The 17,844-nt window shown below is 41.4% G+C and overlaps 1 protein-coding gene across 1 annotated transcript in view; it reads right to left on the reverse strand.

Moving 5' to 3' along the window:
* NELL2 (neural EGFL like 2) overlaps positions 1-17,844 on the reverse strand; it is a 329,995-nt gene that overhangs the window by 126,014 nt on the left and 186,137 nt on the right. Inside the window, exons 11-12 of the mRNA XM_040343892.1 lie at positions 9,760-9,862; positions 2,877-3,005 (exon numbers count right to left, since the gene is read on the reverse strand). Of these exons, the coding sequence (XP_040199826.1) occupies positions 2,877-3,005; positions 9,760-9,862 (232 nt within the window). The remainder of the gene's footprint in view (positions 1-2,876; positions 3,006-9,759; positions 9,863-17,844) is intronic.

Genomic DNA, 17,844 nt, shown 5'->3' on the forward strand with positions numbered 1-17,844 from the left:
GCAATAACTATTTAACCACTTAAGCCCCGGACCATTTGGCTGGCCAAAGACCAGGCCATTTTTTGCGATTCGGCACTGCGTCGCTTTAACTGACAATTGCACGGTAGTGCAACGTGGCTCCCAAACAAAATTGATGTCCTTTTTTTCCCCACAAAAATAGCTTTCTTTTAGTGGTATTTGATCACCTCTGCTGTTTTTATTTTTTGCGCTATAAACAAAAATAGAGCGACAATTTTGAAAAAAAATCTTACTTTTTGCTATAGTAAATATGCCCAAAATATATACATAAAAAAAAGTTTCATCAGTTTAGGCGGATACGTATTCTTCTACATATTTTTGGTAAAAAAAATAAACGCAATAAGCGTAGATTGGTTTGCGCAAAAGTTATAGCGTCTACAAAATAGGGGATAGTTTTATGGCATTTTTATTAATATTTTTTTTTTTTTTACTAGTAATGGTGGCAATCATCAATTTTTATCGTGATTGCGACATTATGGTGGTAATGCACTGATTACTGTAAAAATTACACTGGCAATGAAGAGGTTAACCTGTAGGGGCGCTCAAGGGGTTAATTGTGTCCTAGGGAGTGATTCTGTTAGGGGCGTGGCTACGAGTGGCACATCACTGATCAATGGTCCCGATGACAGGAAACAGACGATCAGTGACATGTCACTAGGAAGAACGGGGAGATGTTGTGTTTACACTGACATCTCCCCGTTTTTCAGCTCTGTGACCCGATCGCGGGACAACAGAGGACATAGAGTCCGAGGGGTCCCGCTAGCGCGGTTACGGAGTGCGACCACCCGGCAGCAAATTAAAGGGGACGTATATATATACGCCCATTTGCCCAGCCGTGCCATTCTGTCTACGTAAATAGGCGTGCGGCGGTCGGCAAGTGTTTAAAGAACACTACTATTTTTTTCTTGACACACTTTAGTGGAGAAGGTAAGCGAACAAAGGGCCAGATTCACAAAAGAGATACGACGCCATATCTCCTGATACGCCGTCGTATCTCTGAGATACGATTGTCGTATCTATGCGCCTGATTCATATAATCAGGTTACGCATAGATAGCCCTAAGATCCGACAGGTGTAACTGTGTTACACCGACAGGTGTTACTAGTTACGCCGATTCACGAACGTCCGCTTTGCCCGTCGATCTAAATTTACGTTGTTTCCGTAGAGATACGTCGCGTAAAACTAAGCATGCCCTCTAGGTGGTGTAACCAATGTTAAGTATGGCCGTCGTTCCCGCATCGAAATTTTAAATTTCACGTTGTTTGCGTAAGTCGTCCGTGAATGGTGCTGGACGCCATTTACGTTAACGTCGAAACCAATGACGTCCTTGCGACGTCATTTAGCGCAATGCACGTCAGGTAATTTTACGGACGGAGCATGCGCAGTACGTTCGGCGTGGAAACGCTCCTAATTTAAATGGTGCCCGCCCCATTTGAATTAGCCGGGCTTGCGCCGAGCGGATTTACGCTACGCCGCCGCAGGTTTACAGGTAAGTGGTTTGTGAATCAGGCACTTACGCTGTAAACTTGCGGCGGTGTAACGTAAATGGGATACGTTACGCCGCCGCAGCGTAACGTATTTGTATGTGAATCTGGCCCAAAGTTTATAAGTACTATTGGGGTAATTGAAGCAATGACTTTATTGTCAAAAGCATGTTAAATTTCTTCCCATATTTGGACCAAAGTCCAATTCTGAATTTTTGTATGAATGTTGGGGAGATGGCTCGAACTGTTTACTATCCTTCACAAACAGATGTCCCTATAAAAAGGTCCATTTATGCGAAATCTCAGTTTAAAAGTAAATAAAAAAAGGACCAAAAATCATATTTTGTATTTACTGTATTTTCTTTCAAAATGCAATACTTTGACATGCGCTGTACAGTTATCTACAGTTGACTACAGATTACTATCAATAATTATGTTAACATTTCACAAACAGCAAGAACCCAATAAAAAAAACATGAAATTCACTGTTGAACCAAAAATATCACAAATGTTATTTACAAGGTTGACCATTGTCCTGCTGTGTCTTAACATGCCAGGTTTATCAGGAAGGTGGGAAGTAGGTTATTTAATATCACTACATTTTATTTATTGGAAGATCACAAATTGCTCTTTAACATTAGGTCTATTACGGATTTCTGCAGTAATGAGATCACTTATGGTGGCTACAAGCCTTGTAGGACAATAAATTGTGCATGCATATGCAGTACCAGTGACTTTTTTTACACAACACTAAATGATAGATTCCTAGCAGTTTGGGGGGAAAAATTTACATTGAAAAGGAGTACACTCTAACCTTAAAGGGTCACTAAAGGAAAAAATTTTTTTTGCTAAAATGACTGTTTACAGGGTATAGAGACATAATAGTTAACGGATTCCTTTTAAAAATGATTAAAAATAGATAAAAAACAATCATATAATGTACCTACAGTTTAGTTTCGTTTTTGCTGTTGTTTGCTGGTTCTCTGATGTACAGAGACAAAGAGCCAATAGAGGGCAGTGAAGATTTTGCAAAACGAAACTGGATTGGTGCTGAGGGGTTTTAGACACACCTCCTTGATTAGTCACCACAGTGAGAAATCTCCCAGTACTGTGGTGATCAGGAAACAGACAAGCAGGAAGTGTCCAGAACAATGAGGAATTACAGCAACATCAAAGCAAAAACGAACAATGAGGACATGAAACCAGGACTACAGTAAGGTAAAGGAAGCTATTTAGCTAACAAAAAAAATTCCTTTAGTGACCCTTTAATGTGGCAGATTTCTGATTGGTTGATAAGGGTCACTCTACATCACTGCAGTTTGCACCATGGCAAGCTCATTATACTTTTATTATGTTAGCATGCAGCAACCGTACCTTCACAGTAGGCATTGTCTTCTCTAAGAGACCGGAAACCATCACGACAGATGCAGACCCCTTTGTCAACCAGGTTTTTGCAGACTGAATATTCCACACAATTATGTCCGTCTGAGCAGAAATCATAACCTAATGATGACATGTTTTGGTTAGTAAATGCCACATACATTTCTAAATCATCATTGAGGTATGAAAATTGGAGTTGTTCTTGGTAGAACAGGCCAAGTTGGCACACTACAGAATTTAGCATCACTTTGTTAAAATGTTATGAGCAGACTGGAAGATCTGAATTGGCAGGGAGGAACAGAAAACGCACTATTATGTCGCGTACGCACGATCATTTTTCAGCAGGAAAAAAATGTTTTTCAAAAACGTAATTTAAAATGATCGTGTGTGGGCTACACATTTTTCAGGTTCTGAAAAACGACAAAAAAAAAAAAATTCGAACATGCTGCATTTTTTAACGTTGTTTTAACCACTTCCCGACCTCCTCATGTACATATACGTCAGCAGAATGGCACGGACAGGCACATGTACGTACCTGTACGTCCTCTGCTAGACGTGGGTGGGGGGTCCGATCGGGACCCCCCCCCCGGTACATGCAGAGGTCGGGTCCGCTCGGGGAGCGATCCGGGACGACGGCGCGGCTATTTGTTTATAGCCGCTCCGTCGCGATCGCTCCCCGGAGCTGAAGAACGGGGAGAGCCGTGTGTAAACACGGCTTCCCCGTGCTTCACTGTGTCGGCGCATCGATCGCGTCATTCCCTTTATAGGGAAGACACGATCGATGACGTCATTCCTACAGCCACACCCCCCTACACTAGTAAACACACACAAAGTAAACCCTAACTCCTACAGCGCCCCCTGTGGTTAACTCCCAAACTGCAACTGTCATTTTCACAATAAACAATGCAATTTAAATGCATTTTTTGCTGTGAAAATGACAATTGTCCCAAAAATGTGTCAAAATTGTCCGAAGTGTCCGCCATAATGTCGCAGTCACGAAAAAAATCGCTGATCGCCGCCATTAGTAGTAAAAAAAATAAAAAAAATAAAAATGCAAAAAAACTATCCCCTATTTTGTAAACGCTATAAATTTTGCGCAAACCAACCGATAAACGATTATTGCGATTTTTTTTACCAAAAATAGGTAGAAGAATACGTATCGGCCTAAACTGAGGAAAAAAAAAATGTTATATATGTTTTTGGGGGATATTTATTACAGCAAAAAGTAAAAAATATTGCATTTTTTTCAAAATTGTCGCTCTATTTTTGTTTATAGCGCAAAAAATAAAAAACGCAGAGGTGATCAAATACCACCAAAAGAAAGCTCTATTTGTGGGGAAAAAAGGACGCCAATTTTGTTTGGGAGCCACGTCGCACGACCGCGCAATTGTCTGTTAAAGCGACGCAGTCCCGAACTGTAAAAACCCCTTGGGTCTTTAGGCAGCAATATGGTCCGGGGCTTAAGTGGTTAAACAATGTCGTTTTTCGGGTTCTAAAAAATGATCGTGTGTGGGCTAAAACAACGTAAAATACCCGTGCATGCTCAGAAGCAAGTTATGAGATGGGAGCGCTCGTTCTGGTAAAACTACCGTTCGTAATGGAGTAAGCACATTCATCACGCTGTAACAGACAAAAAAACGCGGATCGTCTTTTACTGACACGGAATCAGCTAAAGCAGCCCAAAGGCGAATGGAACTTCCCCTTTAAAGTGCCGTCGTACGTGTTGTACGTCACCGCGCTTTGCTAGATAATTTTTTTAAAACGATGGTGTGTGGGCTACGTTGTTTTAATGATGAAGTTGGAAAAACTTTGTTTTTTAAACATGCTGAAAAACAATGTTTTTTTTTCATGCTGAAAAATTATCGTGTGTACGCGGCATTAGGCTCAATGCACACTGAAGCTAAAAAAGCTATGTTAAAAAGGCCAGTCGCTTTGCTGGGAGCCTTTCAAAGTTTTTTACGTTTTTACAATAGCTTTAATCAGCGTTTTTCAGTGTAGCTTTTTTTCGGGCGTTCAGAATAAAGCCAATAAACTCCAAAGCTCATTAACACACAAAAAAAAAGCCCAGGTGTGCATGGGCACATAGGCTAACATAGAGTTTAGTTTATAGGCTTTAAAAAAAAAAAAAAAAAGCCAAAACGCCAATAAACTGCATTTTTTCAGCTTCAGTGTGCATGGAGCCTTAAGTAGAAAGCAGTGTCCTATTTCCTAACTATATAAAGATTTTATAAAAATAAATATACAGAGATAGGACTAATAACAGATTATATGCAAAAAGATAGTTTACATTTTCACAAGCTCATTAAAGTGGTTGTAAACCCCCACCCGGAAGTTACACCTACAGGTAAGCCTAGATTAAGGCTTACCTGTAGGTGTTTGCAATATCTCCTAAACCTATACGGTATACCTATAGGTGCCAATAGGTACACACCGTTGTCTACGGCGCATGACAACGGCGCAGGCGCAGTAAAAACCCCATTCATAAAAACGACAATGCCGCGTTTGCCGGCTCCTGCGAGCATGCGCAAGAGTGACGTCATCGCCGCTCCAGCCAATCACAGTGCAGGAGCGGAGATACCCGGAAGTAACCTTCCGGGTATCCGTGAAGAGATGTCTGCAGCCGGAGGGGGAGACGAGGATGGCTTCGGGGGCTTCGATTCTAAGGCAAGTAATGCATAATGAGCTAGTATGCTAGTCATACTAGCTCATTATGGCTTTGTTTTGCAGGTTTTTTTTTGTTTTGTTTTTTTACAAGGGTTTACAACCACTTTAATGTTTCTCATTACATTTTGGTTTGGTTTCCTGATTTGAACTGTTACACAATTGTTGTGTTTTACTGCTCCTTCTCACAATGCCAGTGAGCTGACCCTGTGAAAACAATATACTGCCTGTGTGGCCGATATCTCAAAGGGTTGGTTCACCTTTAAATCAGTAAATCGGCAAAGGGGCCACATTAGGTGAAACCCATTCTATATTGCAGAGAAATGGATCTCCCTTCATAGTCATTATTTTGAGTGCCAGTATGTAGGAATTTAATGATACTGTCAGGGTATGCAGCCCTGTCCTGGATGGATAGAATGTTAAAAAGGGAGGAGAAAGTATTACCTCATCTTTTCCCAACAGTAAGAATTGTGTTACCATCCCTCCACTGCCCTTAACTCCCCCTCTGGTGCGGACAGAATAGAAATGCATTGAAAAATGTGACATGTAGTGAAATATCAGGCCACTAAACTACAATTCTAGATGACATGGAAACATGGAGAAAAAATAGGAAGTTCTGGGTTTGGACCCCAAAACACAGGGTTAAGCAAGATTTTCACAGAAATTAAAATGCACGTAAAAGACTGGCATGGATTTTGGGCATTGCAGCTGCCATATTTAGGTTTACAGTGGCAAAGGTGGACCAGCCCTTTAAGTGGTTACCTACAAATCTCTATACTTCATAAAATATCAATGATAAATCAGGTAAAAATAAAACAAGTTGCATTAAAAATACATTATCCATTTAAATAATATGCTTTCGAAAAGTCACTGAAGGGAATTTATCAAAGCTGGAGCATCCAGAATCTGGAACAGTTGTGAATGGCAACCAATCAGCTTCTATTTTTCATTTTCAAAGATTAACTGAACAAGTTGAAGATAGACGCTGATTGGTTGCCATACACAGCTGCTTCAGATTCTGGCTGCTCTAAATGTGATAAACTTCCCTTAAAAGGAGTAGGACAGCCATAGTTTGTTTGGGCAGCAGGCATGCGCGAGCCACTCTGAAACGTCACAAAGCACAGAGTGACTTGTGCATGCCAGCTGCCACAGTTTAGAGGACGGCACTAGGGACCCAAAGACAACACTGGATCCTTGGACAGTTAAATATGCTTATTAAAAGTCAGCTGCTACAATTTTTGTAGGTGCTGACTTAATTTTGGCCATTTCACTGAAACATCTCTTTAAGCCATGCCCTAAATGAATACATTGACATTTGTCAATATAGTCACAATCACAGAAACCTTAATTAACTGAAACAGTATATTGAACAGCCTCTGCACACGGGATGTCATTTCTAATCCGATTTAATGGCAAGGGCATCCCTTATGATTGCTGAAATGGAAAGCAGGAATAAGCAACAGGCTCCTCTGCCATTCGTCATAAGAGTTTTAGCGCGTTATAAGATCGGCGCGTGCGCTCTGAAGAAATGGCCACCCGCACCCTTGGCTGTGACGGGCGGCTCCCGCACAAAGCCAGGAGCCCGCGGATCAGGAAGGAAGATGGGCGAAGATAAATGCGGCCTCCAGCGGGATGACGAGGGCTTCGTTTGCAGGCAAGTTTAACATAATGTGCTAGTATGTGATGCATACTAGCACAATATGCCTTTACTTTGCAGGTCAGAAAACAAAAACTCCTTTTTAAAGCGGAGTTCCTACTAAAATAAAAATATTAAAAGTCAGCGGCTACAAATTTTGCAGCTGCTGACTTTTAATAAATCGGACACTTACCTTAGCTTAGCTCACTCATCTCCGCGGAGCCGGCATTATTACTGTGGGCGCCTGGCTGTGAAGCCGCACTGCGCACCGTGATTGGCCGAGCAATCATCTGGGACCTGTGACGTGTCCGAGATGATTGCAGAGAGGGAGGGGGGGGAGGTGACCTTCCTTCCGGTGCTGCTGTGACCAGGGAGGAAGTGGGAGCTGAAACCCTCTAAAAAGAGGATCCCCCCCCACCAAAAAAAAAATGACATGCCAAATATGACAGGTCAAGGGGTCACCTTGCATTTTTGGGTGGAACTCCGCTTTAAATAGGTAAGCGAAAAAACATTGGCGCATATCCTCCATGTTACCATTTGCATTTCAATGTGTTCTAAGTTATAGATGTGAAGGTTTAGTCTTTAGAATTTCATCGTGTTATCCTAGTCAATAAATAAAAAAAATAAAAATAAAAAAATGATATTTCCACAATAATACAGCTATTCACTTTGGCTAGTAACCATGGCAATAAATGATCTTGACTTAGATTCCACAATGCGCTTTGTGATGGATTCTGGTTATGAGAGGAGTCATTTCAGATTAGTACTGGTGTATTTTATCCAGAGATCAATTAAAAAAAAAAGAAAAAAAAAAAGAAGAAAGCATTCCATGGATTACAAATTGGAGGGCTAGTGTTCATTATTTAACCATGAGTGATCAGTATCAGTCAAAAGGGAAAATGGCTAGGGTAGGACAGACATTCAGATGGTTAGGATAGGATAGACATTCAGATGGTTAGGATAGGATGGACATTCAGATGGTTAGGATAAGATGGACATTCAGATGGTTAGGATAGGATAGACATTCAGATGGTTGGGCTAGGACAGACATTCAGATGGTTAGGATAGGATGGACATTCAGATGGTTGGGCTAGGATGGACATTCAGATGGTTGGGCTAGGATGGACATTCAGATGGTTGGGCTAGGATGGACATTCAGATGGTTAGGATAGGATGGACATTCAGATGGTTAGGATAGGATGGACATTCAGATGGTTAGGATAGGATGGACATTCAGATGGTTGGACTAGGACAGACATTCAGATGGTTAGGATAGGATGGACATTCAGATGGTTAGGATAGGATGGACATTCAGATGGTTGGGCTAGGATGGACATTCAGATGGTTGGGCTAGGATGGACATTCAGATGGTTGGGCTAGGATGGACATTCAGATGGTTGGGCTAGGATGGACATTCAGATGGTTAGGATAGGATGAACATTCAGATGGTTGGGCTAGGATGGACATTCAGATAGTTAGGATAGGATGGACATTCAGATGGTTGGGCTAGGATAGACATTCAGATGGTTAGGATAGGATAGACATTCAGATGGTTAGGCTAGGATGGACATTCAGATGGTTGGGCTAGGATTGACATTCAGATGGTTGGGCTAGGATGGACATTCAGATGGTTGGGCTAGGATGGACATTCAGATGGCTGGGGTAGGATGGCCATTCAGATGGCTGGGCTAGGATGGACAGACTGATTACCAGGCAATATAAAGTACCCACTCACAACAGACTCTGCATTGTGATGCAGTAGTGCATGCAGTTCTTTTTTCCCAGCAAATTGTGCCTGCACACCACTGCAACACAATAATATGCACCAGATACACAGGAGACAATGCATTTTACCTTGCCATGCTGTGGGACTGTGCTGGAAAAGTGCAAGTCGACCTCTTGGCTTAGTAGTACATAGCATTTACAAAATTGCACAATATTTTGTGACTAGCGCTGACTTTTCTTTAAATTACTTTACTCTCTTAGAAAAAAAAACACACACAGACATATTTTAAGTACTTTTTCTCTCTCTTTTTTTTTCATCACAAGTCATCACAATCTGTTCTCAGCTGCATAAGGGGCTTGGGCAGGTAGAGGTGGACAAACAGCACATCGTGATTAACAACATGTATAGCTGTGTAGCAGGGCATGTCAGCACAAGTCTTACCATTGGAGGACAGGCAGGCTGTTCTCCCAGCACACCCAGAAAACGAACTATGCTGAGATGGATGTGCTGTCATGTCTAGCGTGGTCAGTTTGAAATAGAAATGCAGGGGGGGGGGGTTTGCAGTATCACAAGGTATTTCACACAAAGGAAGAAATAGAAAGAAATAACGCAAGTAAATGGTACAACCGGGCCATATCAGGAATATGAAATGATGGGGTAATATATTCTTTAAGTATACAAAATATAAAGTATTTTTTTTTTTATTATTTGTTTTTCTATAGTAGAACTGGCTTGACTTCACCACCCTGGTATTTGAACCTAAGAAGTCAAATTTTATTTTTATTTTTTTTTACACAATGCAAATGTTTTCATGGCCTTTTCTTAAAAATGTTGCTTTGTCAATCTTAATTTACCTTTGCAGACTGAACAGCAGCTGTATTTCAGTACTATTTGTTGCGATTGTGGACAGTTCAAGGGTAAACATTCTGGGTTTTCTATTCTTAGCATTTTGCTGTCCTGTGAAGAAAAAAAATACCTTTCTTAATTGTATACACTCAATATAATTTGCTTTTTTTAAAGGAACGGTTAAAAAACGAAAAAAATGTAAAACAGTATACTTATTTATTTGTTTGTAGTTTTATCCATATACATAAATGCATTTTACATACTGTATGTGTAATTAATATATGGATTGCGGCCATCGGGAAGTGGTTAAGAAGAAAAAAGAAACACATAAATATACCATGCATGTGTTAACGTATCCAGATAGTGCTCTTTACATCTAAAAAAATATGCGCTACCCTGCTACGGGTTCACAAATTATATCGTGTCACAAAACCACAAAGAAAGTGTGTGTATATAAATGACAGAATAAAGAAAATGAATGTATGGGGGAGAATTCCTATATGAATCCTCTTCCCTTTAAAAAGTCCCAAATGTGAAGGCCAAGTGCTCCTAAGCAATAGATATTCCTCCTGTGGGGTGTTCAAAAAAAATGTGATTTCACCACTTCCGTGATTGTCCCATCACCGTTAAAAATGACCACTCACCAGATCCTATTCAAAGAAATGCCTTTGGTTCATTCCCAGGATAACCACTCCTATTTTACGGCACCACAGCTGTCAGATGTCTTGGATATAATTGTAGGGTCTCTCTTTCTCTATAAAAGCTCACAAAAATAGAGTGCCCCTCATAGTGTCGTAGGTAAAAGAATTTAATGGTTTAAAATACAAAACATATATTGCACTCACATTTTGTTGTGCCTGTATGCCGGCACGCCTATACGCGTTTCGCAAATTGGGTTGCCTCATTCCTGGGAATGAACCAAAGCCATTTCTTTGAATAGGATCTGGTGAGTGGTAATTTTTAACGGTGATGGGACAATCACGGAAGTGGTGAAATCACGTTGCTTTTGAACACCCCACAGGAGGAATATCTATTGCTTAGGAGCACTTAGCCATCACATTTGGGACTTTTTAAAGGGAAGAGGATTCATATACGTGCATGATATATTTATGTGTTTTTTTTCCTTCTCAAACAATAATTTTTTATATAGATTTATGGTGGATTGTCATTTAATAGTAGCACAAGGTGATATTTATAGGTGTTAATAACTGTAATTATTGCACATGATTAGGTGGATGTAAGTCACCCACCAGGGTAGCGCAATCCATATATTATATCAAGTATACTTTGGGCGAGCCACCATAAAGTGACTTGTACATTTTTCTGATTGCAGCAAACCACACAGAACAAATTTATTTTTCTATTTGCGCCAGTAACATCTGTCCCATATGTATGTGTAATTAACCTGATATCACAGCCTGACTGTTGCCCTACATGATCAATTATAAATATAAATTATAAATATATGCAAAGAAAATAAATAATTATATATTATATATTATTTGTACACACAATATATTTATTACACACACACACCATTTACACCCAATTGTATGTTGTAATTTTAGCTTAAAGGTTACATTTATAGTACAGAGAAGCCCCTAATTACATAGCAGCTGCAGATCCAGGGCGGCATATAAGAGGAACCAATGCGTTCCATTTTTCCTCTGCAACCTTTCAGCAGCTGCAGGAGGAAAATGGAATGTTGCCCCATGGCCCGTCCTATCCCCCGCTTGCTGCCCAGGGCTCCTGTCGGAATGGAGAGCAGGGAAGGGGCCAGTAAATGTGTCATTTACTGGCCCCTTTCATGCCTTAATAAATAGAGTCAGTGATCCATACCAATCACTGACTTGGTTTATTCATAACTGTGTTTACTATGCTTCAGTTTGTGAATGAACGGGAAGCTCCATAACCAGCTATTCCTGTCTATTCATTCTGTGTTGCTGATGCTGCAGGGATGGAGATGGATGGGGGTGTCCTCAATTTTCTTTCTCTGTTTTAAAGGTGAAACAGAGGTCTATTTAGAGCTCTGCTAATTCACCAAAACCCCCAATGGGACTCCTAAACATTTTTTAAAAAATTATTAAAAAAACAAAATAAATGTTTATTTGTAAAAAATACTGACACCAGTGGTGGAACTACTGTACCAGGATCACAAAGGTTGCACTTGTGACCGGTCCTGGCATTCCGCCATCATTAGGGGGGCCCGGCTGGGGGGTCAGGGGGACCCCTTTATGGTTTCTTGCACCAGAGCCCTGAAGATTAGACTGGCTAGGCAAACGGTTAACCCTTTGATTGCCCCCGATGTTAACCCCTTCACAGCCAGTATAATTTATTACAGCGACAGTACATTTGTTAGCACCGATCACTGTATTAGTGTCACTGGTCCCCAAACAGTGTCAAAAGTGTCAGAATGTCCGCCGCAATATCGCAGTCCCGCTATAAGTTACTGATCGTCGTTTTTTACTAGTAAAAAAAAAATGTATACAAATATTCCATTGTTTGTAGATTCTATAACTTATTTTAGCAAACAATATGTAGAATACATGTTGGCCTAAATTTATAAAGAAATTAGATTTTTCCATTTTTGTATTGGATAGGTTTTATAGCAGAAAGTAAATTTTTTAATGGTCGCATTTTGTGGTGTATAACACAAAAAATAAAAAGCAGAGGTGATCAAATACCACCAAACCTGGTGGGGGGTAAAAAAAAGACAATTTATTTTGGGTACAGTGTTGCATGACCGCGCAATTTTCAGTTAAATTAATGCAGAGCGGTATCGCAAAAAATGGCTTGTCATGAAGGGGGGGTAAATCTTCTGGAGGTTAAGTGGTTAAAAGCGGGGATACACCCGCAATTTTTATTTTTTTTAAAGTCAGCAGCTACAAACACTGTAGCTGCTGACTTTTAATAAGGACACTTACTTGTCCTAGGCGCCCGTGATGTCAACCCCCCCAGGGCCGATCCCTCGATCGTGGCAGGTCCCGTGCTGCCATCCTCACTAAGGCCCCGTACAGACGACCAAACATGTCTGCTGAAACTGGTCTGTGGGCCAGTTTCAGCAGACATGTTCGGTTGTGTGTAGGCCCGAGCGTGCAGGATTCCAGCAAACATTTGCCCGCCGGGCCTTTTCCCAGCGGACAAATATTTCTGGACTTGTTTTAAAACAGTCCGCTGGAATCCTGCCCGCTCGGACATGTTCGGTCGTCTGTACAGACCTACCGTACATGTCTGAGCGCCCGCCATCCCTCGCATGCGTCGAATGACTTCGACGCATGCGTGGAAGCATTTAACTGGCAGGCCCGCCCACGTCGCCGCGTCATTGTCGCGGCGACACCGCGGACACGCCCCGCGTATTGTTTACGCGCGGCTTTCTGTACGATGGTTAGTACAGCCATCGTACAGAAAGCCCCGGGCAGACATGTACGGTGAAAACGGTCCGGCGGATCGGTTTAATCATACATGTTTGCTGGTGTGTACATGGCCTAAGGGATACAGGCAGTGGAGCCTTTGCGGCGTCACTGCCCGTTTCCTACTGTGCATGCGTGAGTCTCGCGGCGCTATATGAATGGGTGGCTGCTCTCTGGGATACACACAGTTCCCAGAAGGCAGCGCGTCCCATTACCCAGAAGACAACGCGAGGATAAAGACCGTGGACTAGGAAGAGGCAGATTAGGAAGATCTGCCTAGCAACCGCAATTTCTGGTATGTTATAAATGTTTTTTTTTACAATTTTTTTGCAGCATTTTGGTGTATTTTTTTTTTTTTAGGGTGGACCTCCACTTTAATAAAGAGTAATTTCAGGTACCTGGGTAAGAATTGTTGCCAAGTACAGATGGATGCAAAATACACGAAGAACAAAAACAAAAAACACCACTCTAGTAAAATATGTTCTCCTGCTCGCTTTGATTTAAAAAAAAAAGTATACGTCAATTTAGCCTTCTGGACACAGATGGCAGAACAAATCATTTTGTAGTTAATAATTAAAGTAAAACATCACTATAGGCACTTGCAAAAGAATAGCTTTAGTGGGGAATGAAAAATAGGTACACATGATAACCAATCACCGTGGTTCTAGGGCTGCAATGATTAAAAGAGCCTTACTCAAAGGAAACTCGCTGTTATATTATGGTGTTTGTCATTCTGGTAAAAGTGTATGCAAATGCATTTGCATGCTGTCATCCAAGCATATGGGTCTGCCAATTGGGATTTTCCAGTGCCATTAAATAAACTGAATAAAAAAACATATCTGCTTGGAAAATGAAAGTAATTTGAAATAAATGACTCCTCCATCTGTATGTCTCTGCATTAGTTTAGTGGATTTAAAACACAGTTTCGAGGGTTGTATTATAACCATTTAGCAAGCAGCTTTCTTGTCTAAACTGTTTAAAACATGAATATTAGATGATGACGGAATGACTTTATATTCCGTCTTCACGGGAAAAAAACCTTTGTTTAAGGAATAGAAATGTTCTGCATGTTCTTGTCACGTTTTTCTTTTCTTAAAAGAAGGGCTTGGGCATGAAACAAAGGCACAGAATGTATTCTCACAGGCATTTACAATGGCAATTACTTCAACAGATGCTGTGTGGGAAAGAGAAACAATAAAGTGATACACATCTAAAAAAGCATCGTATTAATAATCTCTACCAACAGTATTGCGCTACACCAGTCTTTTTTTACCAATTTACTCAAGTTATTCTATACAGTATACAATATTATAAGTGTAATGCCTCGTACACACAATCAGGATTCCCGGTGGTAAAAAGTATGCCGGGAATCCCGGGGGGGGGAAACCGAGAACCTGCTCGATCACTTTCCCTGTGTACTCAGAGGTTTTCCCGTTGGGAAAACTGCGGTAAGAGATTTGGCCGGGAATCCCGGGGGGGAAAACAGAGAACCTGCTCGATCACTTTCCCTGTGTACTCACCAGAGGTTTTCCTGTCAGGAAAACTGCGGTGAAAGCTTTGGCCGGGAATCCCGGCCGTGTGTATGCTCCACCGCAGTGTTTCCCATAGGGAAACTGCTGGTAAAATAACAGCTGGGAATCGCGGCAGGAAAAAAGAGAACATATTCAAATTTTTCCTGCCGCTATTCCTGGCAGTTTTCCCATGGAGCATACACACGGCCAGTTTTCCCGGCAAAAGCTGTCATGAAATCACGGCAGGAAAAATAAAGAGTTCTCATTTTTCCTGCCGCGATTCCCGGCGGTTTTCCTGTCGGGAAAACTGCCATGGAGCATATACACGGACAGTTTTCCCATCCAAAAGCTGTCATGGCAGTTTTTCCGACGGAAAAACTGGTCATGTGTACGAGGCATGACAATTTATTAATGTGCGCAAGTCCCGATTGTGTAATGCCCTAATTCTTCCTAGTAAATGTCATTCATTTGTTTTCTATGCTGTACTGCCAAATCATGTAGGTAGAAAACATAGTAACTGTCAATCCTATACAGTGGAACCTTGGATTACGAGCATAATCCGTTCCAGGAGACTGCTTGTAATACAAAGCACTTGCATATCAAAGCGAGTTTCCACATATAAGTCAATGGAAGTGAAGATAATTTGTTCCACATTGACTTATATTGCATGCAATACCGCATGTGTCCAGCATTGGGGGGGGGGGGGTGCTGGAGAGATTCGGAAATACTTGGAGACAGCTTGGCTGAACTCGGAAACCCTTGGAAAGGCTCGGGAACACTCAGGAATGGAGTATTTCTGAGAGTTTCCAAGTATTTCCGAACCGTTCCGAGTGTCACTGGTGCCCCCCCGCACCTCTGGCCAAATGCGGTACTGCACACCGCAGAGGCTTGAATCCTGCTCGCTGTGCGAGACAACACTTGCAAACCAAGTCAGGATTAAAAAAAAAAGGTTGCTCGTCTTTCAAAACACTTCCACTGTATACAGAACAGAGGGGGGGGGGGGATCATATATGTGCTGGAGATACAGATTGACAAAAGTTTTGGATCTTGCAACCTGCATTTTACCATAGGCAGTCATCCCTTACAGACACATGTGGAATCTTCCACAGCAACTCATACATACATTTCTCCCTGCGCTGTGCTACAATAGTACCCTTGTTATAGACATAGCTGCACAGTTCGTTATTCTGCTCTTACCTTACATAATGTCACTGCATATGCAAAACATTGCCCTGCCATAAGCACATAAAAGCCTATGGCAAGGACACGGACTAGTGCACCTTCCTTTACAGCTGGTGTTCACAAGCTCAGACTCATAAGTACTTCAAAATTCAGAACAAACAGCTCACATTTAAAATCAGTTTTATATCAGCTTAAAATCAGGTTGAGATGCATTTACTTTTATTAAAATGGAAAAAAAAAATTGTTGTGAAATAATGCTTCATGGGTTGAGGTCAGAAGAAACCCCCCCCCCCCCCCCAAAAAAAAAACAGGTGGTCAGATTGGGAAAATATAGTCATTTTGTACATACTTTAATGTATTATGGTCAGGAATAAGATGTACATAATTAAAATACTGCCCATACTTCATATTTTATATTTATCTAGGCAAAATATTTTTTCTCCTTTTGATCTGACATTTGGTGAAAAAAGGCTGAAAACAAAGCTCTATAGATCATCCTGAAATTTAAAGGACATCTATGATCACTGCATATACTTTCATTTTATAACATCAGCATTACAAACAATAGTCAGTTTTAAAAATCCCATATAAGCTTAAACAATTTGCTTTTATATTGCGAGTTCTGTCTATCTCTACACAACTTACGGAATTCCCTTCCATGCTTTAAAGCTCCTCCTCTGCTATTTAGTTTGCATTTCTAATGACTACATATCCCATGGTACCTTGCGGTCTGAAATCTGAGATTCTTATACTGATTCTGCTCCTTGAAACTCCTCCTCCCAGCACCTCTGTAGTTCAAAAAGTAGGTTCTTTTAATTCTTTGACACAACACTGCCTACTCACAGTACATAGTGAATATGTGTCACAGGATTCAAAGTAGTAAATACGTGGGGATTCTTCACAAAGTACGTTTACAAACTTCAAGATCTTTCAAATTAATAGGAGTAGGCTGGAAACAGTTGAAATACGTAGAATTGAACATATGATTTTACATGTTATCATTGTTTTTGTTACAACAAAAGTATGGAGACAGGGAAGCTGGTCAGAGTTGATGAAAAGAGCCAAATACAGGGCAATCTTAGAAGAAAACCTGTTCGAGTCTGCAAAAGACTTGAGACTGGGCAGGAGGTTTGCCTTCCAGTAGGACAATGACCCTAAACATACAGCCAGAGCTACAATGGAATGGTTTAGATCAAAGCATATTCATGTGTTAGAATTGCCCAAAGTCCAGACCTAAATCCAATTGAGAATCTGTGGCAAGACTTGAAAATTGCTGTTCACAGAAGCTCTCCATCCAATCTGACTATTTTGCAAAGATGAAATGGGCAAAAATGTCACTAGATGTGCAAAGCTGGTAGAGACAAACCCAAAAAGACTTGCAGCTGTAATTGCAGTAAAAGGTGGTTCTACAAAGTATTGACTCAGGGGGGCTGAATACAAATGCATACCACACTTATCAGATATTTTCTTTGTAAAAAAAATTCCCTCTCCACTTCACAATTACCGTATTTATCGGCGTATACCGCGCACTTTTTTGCCCTGAAAATTTTCAGGGGAAAATCGTGGGTGCGCGATATACATCGATACCCGCTTCCCGCGCTTTATTCTAACCACTGCGCCGACATATACCGAGCGCAGTACACTCGGGTACAGTCGGGCAGGCTCAGCCGAGCCCGCCCAACTTTACCCGAGTGCACTCCGCTCGGTATATGTCGGCGCAGTGGTTCGAACACAGTGCGGGAAGCGGGGATCGAGCGGGGATGGCCGCAGAAGGATGCCGGACCGGACGAGGCCCCCGATGGACGCGATGGACGACGGGCAGGACGCGATGGACGACGGGCAAGACACCCCTGAGGGGCATCCAAACTAAGTATTTTTTTTTTGCAGGAATCTTCCTTCAAGTTCGGGGGTGCGCGCTATACGCCGGGGCGCATAATATATCCCGATAAATACGGTATGTACCACTTTGGGTTGGTCCATCACATAAAAT

Source organism: Rana temporaria, chromosome 3 (assembly GCF_905171775.1).
Source record: "Rana temporaria chromosome 3, aRanTem1.1, whole genome shotgun sequence".
In the NCBI taxonomy this organism is placed as follows: domain Eukaryota; kingdom Metazoa; phylum Chordata; class Amphibia; order Anura; family Ranidae; genus Rana; species Rana temporaria.